Source organism: Bufo bufo, chromosome 2, assembly GCF_905171765.1.
Source record: "Bufo bufo chromosome 2, aBufBuf1.1, whole genome shotgun sequence".
NCBI classification, from domain to species: domain Eukaryota; kingdom Metazoa; phylum Chordata; class Amphibia; order Anura; family Bufonidae; genus Bufo; species Bufo bufo.
Window position 1 is genome coordinate 236737217 of NC_053390.1, and position 12126 is coordinate 236749342.

Consider the following 12126-nt stretch of genomic DNA (forward strand, 5'->3'; position numbering starts at 1 on the left):
AACTATCCCTAAAACCTAACAGTCAATACCAGTGAAAAAAAAAAGTGACAGTTTACACTGATCACTTTTTTTCCTTTCACTAGTGATTGACAGGGGCGATCAAAGGGGTGATCAAAGGGTTAATTGGGCTGCAGGTGCGTGATCTGGGGCTAAGGTGTAGTGTTGGTGCTACTCACAGTTCAGTCTGCTCCTGTGCTGGATCCAACCGACGAAAAGGACCAGCACAGGAGCAGACAAGCCATATAACAGATCATATTTACTAATATGATCTGTTATATGACTTGTGATTGGATTTTTTGAAAATCGCCAGCCTGCCAGCCAATGATCGTTGCTGGCAGGCTGGTGACGAAATACTTCTTTTAATTTTGCCGGCCCGCGATGCGCATGCGCGGGCCGGCTTTGAGCGAAATCTCGCGTCTCGCGAGATGACGCGTATATGCGTGACTCTGCGCAGCGCTGCCACCTCCGGAACGCGATCCTGCGTTAGGCGGTCCGGAGGTGGTTAAGGGTACTTTCACACTAGCGTTTTTCTTTTCCGGTGCCGAGTTCCGTCCGAGGGGCTCAAACCAGGAAAAGAACTGATCAGTTTTATCCCCATGCATTCTGAATGGAGAGCAATCCGTTCAGGATGCATCAGGATGTCTTCAGTTCAGTCTTTTTGACTGATCAGGCTTTTCAGAAAACCGTAGCATGTTGTATTTTTACCTCCGTCCAAAAATCCTGAACACTTTGACGGAGCGCCGGATCCGGTCTTTTTCCCATTGACTTGCATTAACTCCGGATCCGGCGCCGTGTGTTCAGTCAAACCGAATCCGGCTTTTGCATGTTAAACCCGAAAAATGTGAAAAAAAAGTTAAAGTGCATAAATGGCGGATCCGTTTTTTCCAATGCATTTTTTCATTGTGATCAAAATCCTGATCAGTTTTCACACGTTTTTCCGGATCCGGCGGGCAGTCCGGTGTCTGAATTGAACGCTGGATTTAAACAACACTAGTATGAAAGTAGCCTTAGATCAGCATTTATTCACTTGTGCAGCAAAGGGCTCTGGCACCTGGCTTTAACACTTGTTTCCATTCAGTTTTCTTGTATTAATGTATTGCAGCTCTGCATGTTTTAGATGTTGTTTTTTAGGCTACTTTCACACTTGCGTCAAAGTGATCCGGCAAGCAGTTCCGTCGCCTGAATGGCCTGCCAGATCCGGCAATCTGCATACAACGGACAGCCTTTGTAGACAGATCCGGATGTGGATCTGTCTTACAAATGCATTGCAAGAATGTATCAGTCTCTCTGGATGTCATCTGGAGAAACGGATCCATTATATATATTTTTTCACATTTTTACCGTTCTGCGCATCCGTAGACCGTAAGGACTGATCTGGCATTGCGGTATTTTTAATGCCGGATCCGGTACTAATACGTTTCAATGTAAATTAATGATCCAGAATTTTGGACGGAGATAATACCGCAGCATGCTGTGGTATTTCCTCCGTCCATAACACCGTTCAGTGACTGAACTGAATACATCCTGATGCATATTGAACGTATTTCTCTCCATTTAGAATGCATTATGATAAAACTGATCAGTTCTTTTCCGGTATTGAGCCCCTATGACGGAACTCAGTCCCGGAAAAGAAAAACGCTAGAGTGAAATTACCTTAATTTGTAATTTTCTTCATATTTTTATATTTTGCAGCCCTTAAAAGTGATGGATCCTGACCACCCACTTGCAGCCCTTGTCAGAAAAGCACAGAATGAGAAGATGGCCTCTCAGTTGCCTGTGAATGTTGCACCTGCTCCCACTACTGAGACAGAAAGCACAGCAGACAGTAAGTGATTATATTTAGTCTATTTCCAGTCCTTTGAGACTTTGTCTTCAAAGCTGCTGTTTTGAGGGGCATCTGTTTCTTTTGTCTCTTAAATTACCTGTTTTAATATCAAGGGTATTTTTAGGTTTGTAGCGATCTTTAAAGAGATTATCCAGGAATGTCATATTGATGACCTGTCCTCAGGATAGGTCATCAATATCAGATCGGCAGTGGTCCGACACCTAGGGCCTCCGGCAATCAGTTGTATGAAGAGACTTCAGCATGCCCAATCCTTTTCTTCCTTTGACATCAGCCGTTGTGGGAGTCAGGAGGTTGCCACACCATTTGGTCGACCAAGCCCGCCGCCAGGTTTGGCAGACAAATTTAATGTGTATGGCCAGCTAAATTCTTACTGGAACACACAAGATAATGCCTTATGTTAAAATAGCTGAGTGTGGTAATGCCAGTGTGGATCTCTTCTTTCAGGTGGCCCCATTGTTACATGGTCCTCTTGATCAGTTGGGGTCACAGTGTGAGGACCTCAGCTGACCTAAAATAGTTCACAAAACAGGGGCTAACTTGCTACCCCTTAAAGAGGACCTTTCACCAGAATAAAGTATCTAAACTGACTATACAGACGTGTAGAGCGGCGCCCAGGGATCCCCCTGCACTTACTGTTATCCACGGGCGCCGCTCCGTTCTCCGGTTATAGCCTCCGGTATATTCATAGTTAGGCTCCACCCAGGGGAACCTGCCGGCGTCTCTTTCTCCTATGCTGTAGCGCTGGCCAATCGCAGCGCTCAGCTCATAGCCAGGCATAGTCAGTTTAGATACTTTATTCTGGTGAAAGGTCCTCTTTAAGTGCAATCTGTTGTTTTTTTTTTTTTTGTTTCATTTCTACTTTGAGTAATGTTTTTGGATTATTTTGCTAACTTGTGTGCATTAGACTTTGTTTTTAAGCAGATCGTTGGTGTTGCATAGGATGATTTGCAACATTTAAATAGCTTTCGGAGGCCCTCATTGCCAGAAACATTGAACGCTAGCCTTCAGTAGCCGAAAGGCCTCATTACTTTAAGCTCATTTTCTCTGCTGTTTTTTCCCTTGACTGATTTAATAAATGTGATTCATTCAGAGACCTCTCAAATAAAGTACATACTGTTTGAGGGTAGAAAAGTACGCTGGTTAAGGGATGTATTTCTGAACTATTAGAAAAACATGCCTGCTTTATACTAGGATTAAAAAAACATGCCTGCTTTATTCCAAAACTTCTTTGAATTGAATGGGGCTGGGCTGTGGACAGATGTTTTTCGAAAGAAAACAGCCATCTTTTTTTCTAGTCCTGGCCAACCCCTTTAAACCATGGTCGGAAAATATTATTATTATGAGTCTATAAACTTGGGCCTGTACTAACATGGCTAACAGTGGATTTTCCTTAAATATAACTGATGACCTATCCTTAGGATAGGTCATCAGTATGTGATCGGTGGAGGTTCCACACCCGTGACTTCTGCTGATCAGCTGTTTGAGAAGGCTTAGCTTAACCTAGTCCAGTGACGACACGTTCATCAGTCACATGGCCTAGGTGAAGCTAAGCCTCATAGAAGTGAATGGGGCTGACTGTGATACCAAGCAATGTACAGCAGCGCTGTGCTTGGTGAGCATGGAGGAGGCCACGGAGCTCACAGGAGTGCTGGTGCCTTCTCAAACAGCTGATCGCCGGGGATCCCAGGTGGCAGACCCCCACTGATCAGTTAGAAAAGATATGTTCTATGCTCTCATGATGAATCTTGGAATTCAACAATGAAAAAAAAAAAAAAGGCCTAAAACAGACTGGCCACTAGGGGGTTAAAACTATTCTGCTTTGACCAGTGCCTATCTTTTGTGACATGCATGGTGATAATACCGTGAATATTCCTTTTTGTAATCTCCTTTAGCAGATTCTTTCCCATTGCATTTGCATAGGTGCTAATGATGGTGTTTCAGGTATGCATAGAAAAAGCGCCGACTATAACCGAAAGTGACACTCTGCGTCTGAATGTCACAACATTTCAAGTACTTGCACGCTGAAAAATAGATCCAATGGTTATAGCCGCCTGCTGAATCTCCCCCCTGCTCGCCGTGACGGCTTTTAGTCTTTGTTATGAGCAGCACCCTCTCGTAATCCATTTTATTTGGTCAGAAATGTCACGCTTCCAGTCTTCTGCTTCCTCCTAATAGGTTTTCACCAGGCGAAAAAAATAAATGACCATTTCCCAGGCAACTTATTTGTGCCTCTGTGGCAAGCCGGCTGCTTTTACTTGGCACAGTACTGGAAGGAGTCATACTGATGTCTCTAATGAATAGCGCATAGATACTGTGTTTTCACAGCCATATGCTTAAACTACACATCTGCATCATTGTAATAGCTTGTTTTCTTAGGCCATCCAAATGAATATCATGTAAGTAGTCTGCTCATTTCCAGCTGTACGGAGATTGTACAAAGCTCCAGCCTCACGTGAAACGAGATCTGATTCCTGGCTAATAAGAATAATTGTTGATGCTGAGTGCACACCTCTAATGGATTGTTTCCTAGGCTATGGGACATCTTGTACAGTCTGGCGTCCAATTTCTAAATTAGATACAAGCCACATTTTGACCTTCTTTTGATTTTGTAAGTCATGGACGTGTGGAAATGTCAGGGCATGTTACCAATTTGTCGCTTCTATAAAATTGTCATCAATTTGGGTTGTGACGTTCTAGTAACAAGGAGCCATACCACTGCCACGTCTAAAAAGTGAAGAGAATAGTGGACTTGATACAGCGTGATCGTCAGTTGTAAGATTATAGAATGTGACCGCAGTGGTCTCCATAAAGCTGATGGAAGATCCGCACCATAGTGCAGTGCTAGCAAAGTAGGTGAGAGTGAGTGCTGCAAAAATGATCCACGCATAAATGCAGTGTGGCTTTTAAAATCTGTAATATAGCAATGGATTTCACTAGCTCAGCGTGAGCGGTGATGGCCACAGCAAATCTGCAATGTGAATGTCTGCCCTGTGTGCAGATGCCCTAAAGGCATTTGTACATATTGAATAGTAAATCATGTGCCCTGACCCTGCACTAGTGACAGACAGAGAAGGATCGGGCATGTTGGATTTCAGGATGCTCAGTCTTTTGTTCCCATGGGAGAGAAGTGGCTCTCAGAATCTAGCAGGGCTGTATTCCCCTCCCTTCACAGAAAACTCATGCAGAATACAGAGGAATAGCTTACACCTAACAGCTATTGTAGGTATATGGGCAATTTTAAAGGGCTTCTCCCACGTCAAAAGATTCACTGACAATAAGCTGATCATAAAGGGTGCCCCTGCTGGGACACCAAGAAATCATCTGTCATCTCTGGGGAGACCTGACATTGAAGACCTGCAGAGGGAAGCATACTTGCCTGCTTCCTGACGCTGGCTTACGGCTCCTTCAGTCTCCATTTGTCATCATCTGGTTTGGCGTAGGTAACATGGTTACTGCAGCCAATGACTGGGTGCAGCAGTGACTTCTCCCCCATGTGACCAGGTGAAGTGGGAAACATGAATCTTGCCCTGAAAATTCTTAGTGTAACTGCCAAACTTTTTATCTTTTGCTAATGTGTAGGGACAGAGATAGGGAACATTTTTTAATATAGTTTTTTTAGGGAAATTGTATATTTATACTAGAAATATTGGGCAGAAATGTCCCTCAGCGGCGCTCCCTCAAATAAGCGTTGCTAAGGGACATCTGTGTTCCTAATGCAGTACAATGCTGTACTAACTAGGAAGATGTGCTGGGTTGGGAGCTGTTGGGTGTCTGCCCTTACTGTTCCCCTTACAGACTGGGGATAGTAGAGTAATAACTATAGATTAAATATATATGTCCACATTTAGTTCCTCTCTTGTATTCCCTACACACTGTGTAATTAACCAGCTGCCGGCAATGCAAGGAGGCAGGGGGAAGCTGCATGCAGTATAGGGACAATTACTTTACTGACCTTATGGAACACTCATTGTAGTTCAATTCTTATTTTACTGACAAGAATGGGGCTTAAAGGGGTTCCCCAGGAAAATGAAAATACTTAAATATTTTATTATAAATATATTCACAAATACCTTTCATTACTTAGAATGGCTTGTTTTGTCTGGGGAGCAATCATTAGGAGAAATAAAATGGCTGCCATCCTATTAGTACACACAAAACCTGTCCTTATCACACAGGAGGATAAGTTACTTCACCACAATGAGGCATAGTGCTGCCTCCTCATTTCCTCCATTCCTGTCAAGAATCCTAATCCTTGACAAGTAGAAAGGAGATGAGGCCGCTTTTTACCTCAGTGTTGTAAAGTAACTTGTCCTCATGTGTGATCAGGACACGTTTTGAGTGAACTAATGGGACAGCGGCCATTTTGTTTCCCCTGATGACCAAACGAGCCATGAAAGGTATTTGAGAATATATTTATAATAAAGTAATATTTAAGTATTTACATTTTCCTAATTCCCCGAGAACCCCTTTAAGGTGGATTTACACTTACACAGGAGCAGACGGTTATTGGGAACTAAGCATTCCTTCCCATCAACTGGCTGCTGGTTCAGTGGGGGTTAAGCGCTGTATTTACATGGAGCAGTCACCTCCACAGTATGAGGACATGGGGTCGCTATTGTGATCGCTCTTCCCTATACAGCTGCATTGTTTCTGGGCAGCAGATCTCTGTTTAGACAGCACAATCTGCTGCCCAGAAATGCCAATTTACTTGCCTGCACTAACGACAGTTTCACTTGTTCATTGGGTGATCGGCTGCACCTTTAGATGAGCAGATTGTCAGGAACAGGCATTCGCAGGAACGTTCATCCCCGATAATCTGCCCGATAATATGTGTTTATAAGCTGTTAGTATTTTAGAGAGAGGTTTATTAGATGATGGGCACAAAGTGAAAATACCAGACAATAACCCTTTATGACAGCTGCTAAATATTTTTAATAAAGACCATTTGAAAAAAATATATTAAGCCCAATGCAATCATAAACAAATTTGTCCCCAAAGGTGTATATTGCCTTTAAGTTTTTTAAAATCAGTAGAAGGAACAGCTCCCCTCTGCTAGATGCTTACAGCTGTGCTAATGGTGACTTTTCAGCTCTGTAGAGCTGCAGGCATCCATTGAAAACAGCAGATAGCCATTGATATCAGTGGGTACCCTGTTATGCATAGCAGGTTCCCATCACATCTAGTAAAAATATCTAAAACATGGCTTTGGGGCAAGTGATATGTGACGTCTACTTGGCGTGGTCCTGCTGTGTGCGCAAAACGTCATAGCCTGTGTGTCGGCCCCTTTCCTCAAGGGTCTCTGCTGCCGGCTCGTCTGAGGGAACACGCGTGTGCTATCCCATGAGAGAATGACAGAGCAGCCTTTTGCCTGTAAAGGTTAGGTTGTGCAGACCAAGCACTGCAGTGCAATGGGAGGGGACCACAAATATTCATGACGGAAAGCTCACTGATTGTCACACCACCCCCCCACTGCTCTGCTACTGCATGTAAACAAAGGGGTCAGAACAGAACTATGCAAAAGTGTACGTATGTGTTTTTTTTTTATTTATTTTTTATAAACTAAATCCTGCTTAACTAATGTATATAAGCCCTGATGAGTTTTATAATGTTTTTTTTTTTTTTTTTTTCATAACTCTGAAAACCCCTTAGTGACCACTAATACGCCTTTTTACTGACGTTAACAAAGGGGGTTTTAGCTAAACGGCTTGTTTTAATCAATCGTTACATGTACTTAAAATGGTGCATTAAAAACTATAACTTGTCCTGCACAAAATAAGACCTCATACAAGTACATTGATGAAAAAACGAAGTTATAGCTGTTGGAATGTAATTTTTAAAAAATGTGCGTGGTCACGAAGAGGTTAAGCCTATCTATGACAAGGTACTGTGACTGGAGTTAGGCTTGCGCCTGTTCTAAACAACCTGCTTGCTGCCAGCATCAGTGTAGACTATGGGTATGCTGCTTCATGGTGCGGTTTTGCTTGACTGGCACACTGTAGTTAAGTCCTGCATCACTCATGACAAGTGCGAATGCGCTATGCTGTTGGGTATCACCAATGTACAGATCAATGGCCTGCATGGAAAATTGAATGGGTTTCCATTCTAGTATCTTAGTAAATCCTGGGATTATTTCATTGCTGCTTTTTTCAAGGTAGCCAGCAGGTTCTGTCTTGATGAAGAGGGAGGCCTTTCTCACTTCATATATGCAGCCTCAAGTTTCGCTGTTAAATCCCGCGACAATCTGCAAGGGAGTATCTGATTGATCTATGCCAAAATAACACACGCAGCAAAACTAGCGTTTAGACTGTTACTACAATCATGTCATGAAAGCAGTGTTTTATTTCTACCTCCCTACCATTTCTCTACAAATACACTTCCATCTCTGAAGCTTCAGATGGTAAAAGCTTGTCTGAGTAACCTGATTTTGCTGTCCCGGAAACAAGAAAATTATAACTTGCAGCTTAGAAAATAGATGACTGGTAATAAAACTCTGGAAATCCATTTCGGTATTTGTATCCTAGTGTAATCGACACAGTGACTATATCTTGCACTAAACTATCATACCTACCGGACTTTACAGCATAGCACATTACCTAGCTCTTTCAATATTTAAAGGACACCTATTTATTTAAGGGTATCTGTCAGTAGATTTGTACCTATGACACTGGCTGACCTGTTACATGTGCACTTGGCAGCTGAAGGCATCTGTGTTGGTCCCATGTTCATATATGTCCACAAAAAATGATGTTTTAATATATGCAATGGAGGCATTGTTGTTACACCTAGAGGCTCTGCTCTCTCTATAACTGCCGCTCACTCTCCACTTTGACAGGGCCAGGCAGTGAAAATGTCATCACACCTGTCTCTGACTTCTCCTAAAGTACAGAGGGGGTGGCTGTTGCAGAGAGAGCAGAGCCTCTAGGTGTAACGGCAATGCCTCCACTGCTCCTAGACATGATAAATGCAATTTGTTAAGTTGAGAACTTCTTTAATTATGTTCGGCTCATATCCATGGTTACGACCATCCTGCAATCAATCAGCAGTGGTCGTGCTTACACACTACAGGAACAAAAGCTGGCTTATGTGTACTTCCGTGGTCCTGGCCACCAGGGAGGCCAGAACTTTTTTTTCATATGGTGTGCAGGCACGGGCGCTGATGATGGAGGGTGGTCGTAACCATGAAAAGAAGTGTATAATGAGATGGAAAAATTTATGAAGCCAGCAAAAGAGGCAATATGGACAATCACAATACATAAGAAAGTGCCCTGTATAAAAGGGGTTGTCTGGGACATATCCCCTTCTTCCCCCACTTAGCCACTCGGACATGAGCATCGGAGCCTTTCAGGCTTTGATTCTCTCCCTTGCCCTGCGCTGAATCGCGCAGGGAAAGGGCTTTTTCTGCAGATCTAGGGACGTACTGAAATTACCCCCTTAAGTATAGAAAGAGCAGAGTTTTAAATGTAAAAATTACAAGTTCAATTTGTTCAAAACAGTTGTCCCTTCCTTCCTGGACGAACTTTGTTCGGGATGTTAAGTGGGGTGAGGTTAAAGAGAACCTGTCACCATGATATGTAGTGCAATCTTCTGGTAACCTGTTTTAGAGCAGGAGGAGCTGAGCAGATTAATATATAGTTTTATGGGAAACTATTCAGTAAAACTTGTGATTTATTAATTTAAATATCTGATCTTTCTGAGCTCCATTTTAAATGTAGCTGTCTTCATCGGTGACTGACAGCTATCTCTGTATACTATAGACACACAGAGAATGCTATCAATCGCTCATAAGACTGCCCATTTGGTTACTGAGCCCAGAGAGTTTTGCTAAATATTTTTCCACAAAACTGTATTTCCCCTTCACCTATGACAGCACCCATGGAGAGACCACCGCCTCCTCCTCAGAACAGGAACCAGAAACCGCTTTAAAAGAGGGACCACCCACTTTACCTCCAGTTCGGTTTCCTGTCCTAAGGGGACAGGAGGGAATTTGGAAACCGCCAAGAGATAGCATAGAGCTGCGGGCGCCCCGGCTGTTTTATAGAGTATTATGGAGGGCTTTACCCGTGCGGCTTAAGTCTCCCTTAGGAGCCGCTGCTGAGTCTGGGCCTCTTTCTCTCTCCTCCCCGCTCCCCTCCTTCTCAGCCCAGGGGAGTTTCTTCCTTCCTGGACCTCTGCGGCCGTGTTGCATGTCCGGCTGTTGGCCCCTTACCCAAAGCCAGGGGAAGGGGCGTGCGCCCGGATGCCGGGGCATGAGCAGTGACGTACTTCCGGGGCAGAAGTAGAGGGAAGCATGCGCTTATAAGCCAGAAGTGGGGGGAGCCGGTGTGCGTGCCCGGGAGAGAAAAGCCCAGCCAGCTCACTGCCTTGCTGGGTGAAGAAGCGGGCAGTTCCTCCATTGGAAAGATTCAGTGTCTGAACATGGCGCAGTCTCAGCGTGCAGAAGCCACTGAAACCACCAATAATACGCCGGTACCACCATGGGGAAAGAGGGGTGATCCCCCTATGTGCATGTTGCTGATTACTCATGGGGGTCATCTTCTGTGTCTAAGGAGTCTAGAAAGGTCTCCAAATCTAAAGACAAGGGTTGTGCTGTATGTAAAAAGAAGCTTCCCTTTGCTTGGGCAAAGCCCATTTGCCAAGCCTGTGTGAGCCAGGTAATGAAGGAGGAAGCTCTGTCTCTGATGGGCAGCATCAAGCAGATGATCCGGAAGGAGGTTAAGGAGTTGGTTAGCGGTCTACTAAAGAGCCGTCCTAGTACCTCGACAGCTGCATCAAATCCTCCCTCTAACGATAGTGATGTACTGGAGGAAGAATGTCTGTCTTTCATCAAATGACTCCTCTGACGGCCAAGCTGCTGGGAAGCTGCTTTCTCATGCAGAGAACATTAATTTCCTAGTAAAAGTATTAAAAGCTACTATGGGTTTAGATAATCAAAAGCCGCCACAGTCTGTTCAGGACTCTATGTTTGAAGGTCTGGGCCCTAAGAGAAGAAAGGTCTATGATGTGCATAAGAATATTCGGGCTGTTATTGCTAAAGAATGGAAAAAGCCGGATAGCCTCAGCGGGGGCCTTTAACCCGGCTATCGCTGCTACTTTGGTAGCTAGATCCCTAAAGCATGGGTGAAGGAGTTAGAGGATCACATTAAAGGGAGTCTGTCACCTCCATATGGCCATATACAGCGCTTACATGTCTCTGTAGCACACCTATACAGGATTGTAATGGTACCTTTGTTCTTTTCTTTAGACTTGCACCAGCAGGAAAAACGAAGTTTAATTTATATGCAAATGAGCACTCGCAAGTGCCCAGGGGCGGCGTTCAGTGTGTAGGTGCCCAGGCTGCTCTGCCTTCTTTTCACTTTACTCCTCCCCAGCCTCTTCCTTTGCCTGCCCTCCAAGTCCGGACCTTTCGATGAGGCAAGAGACTTGGAGGGCGGGCAAAGGCAGAGACTGGGGAGGAGTAAAGTGAAAAGAAGGCAGAGCAGCCTGGGCACCTACACACTGAACGCCGCCCCTGGGCACTTACGAGTGCTCATTTGCATATAAATTAAACTTCGTTTTTCCTGCTGGTGCAAGTCTAAAGAAAGAAACAACACTGGAGAATGTCGCGCTCATCCACAGGAAGCCAGGAGCCCGGACCTCGCCCTGAACCTTGGCGCACAACAAATCCCAAAATGAAAAGAAAAACGGTCCAGCTTCACTGAAAATACTTGAGGATTTATTAAATCCCGTGCAGATAAAAACCAATGTACAGCAATGCAAGAAATCAACCGGTTTCGGATCACTATAGGTGCGGATACTTAGTCATGATGTGCACATCATGACTAAGGATCCGCACCTATAGTGATCCGAAACCGGTCGATTTCTTGCATTGCTGTACGTTGGTTTTTATCTGCACGGGATTTAATAAAGCCTCAAGTATTTTCAGTGAAGCTGGACCGTTTTTCTTTTCATTTTGGAAGTCTAAAGAAAAGAACAAAGGTACCGTTACAATCCTGTATAGGTGTGCTACAGAGCCATGTAAGCAGTGTCTTTGGCCATATGGAGGTGACAGACTCCCTTTAAAGGGGGTACCCCTAGGGAACAGTTGTTATCCTGGTTTTCTACTTTTTATAATGCCCTAGAAGCCTAGATTTTATGGCTGATGCTTCGGCGGACTCTCTAAGATTATCGGCCAGAGCTTTCCGCTTTATCTAATTCTGCCCGTAGAGCTATCTGGTTAAAAAGCTGGAACGGAGATGCTAGCTCCAAAGCTAAGCTTTGTGCCGTTCCGTGTCAGGAGGAGT

The 12126-nt window shown here is 44.2% G+C and overlaps 1 protein-coding gene across 2 annotated transcripts in view; it reads left to right on the forward strand.

The window, feature by feature from the left end:
* The window catches only part of LOC120988657 (splicing factor SWAP), a 186405-nt gene that overhangs the window by 41457 nt on the left and 132822 nt on the right, over nucleotides 1–12126 (forward strand). For both annotated transcript variants that reach the window (XM_040416260.1, XM_040416259.1), the window contains exon 7: nucleotides 1693–1825. In XM_040416260.1, coding sequence (XP_040272194.1) covers nucleotides 1693–1825 — 133 coding nt within the window. The remainder of the gene's footprint in view (nucleotides 1–1692; nucleotides 1826–12126) is intronic.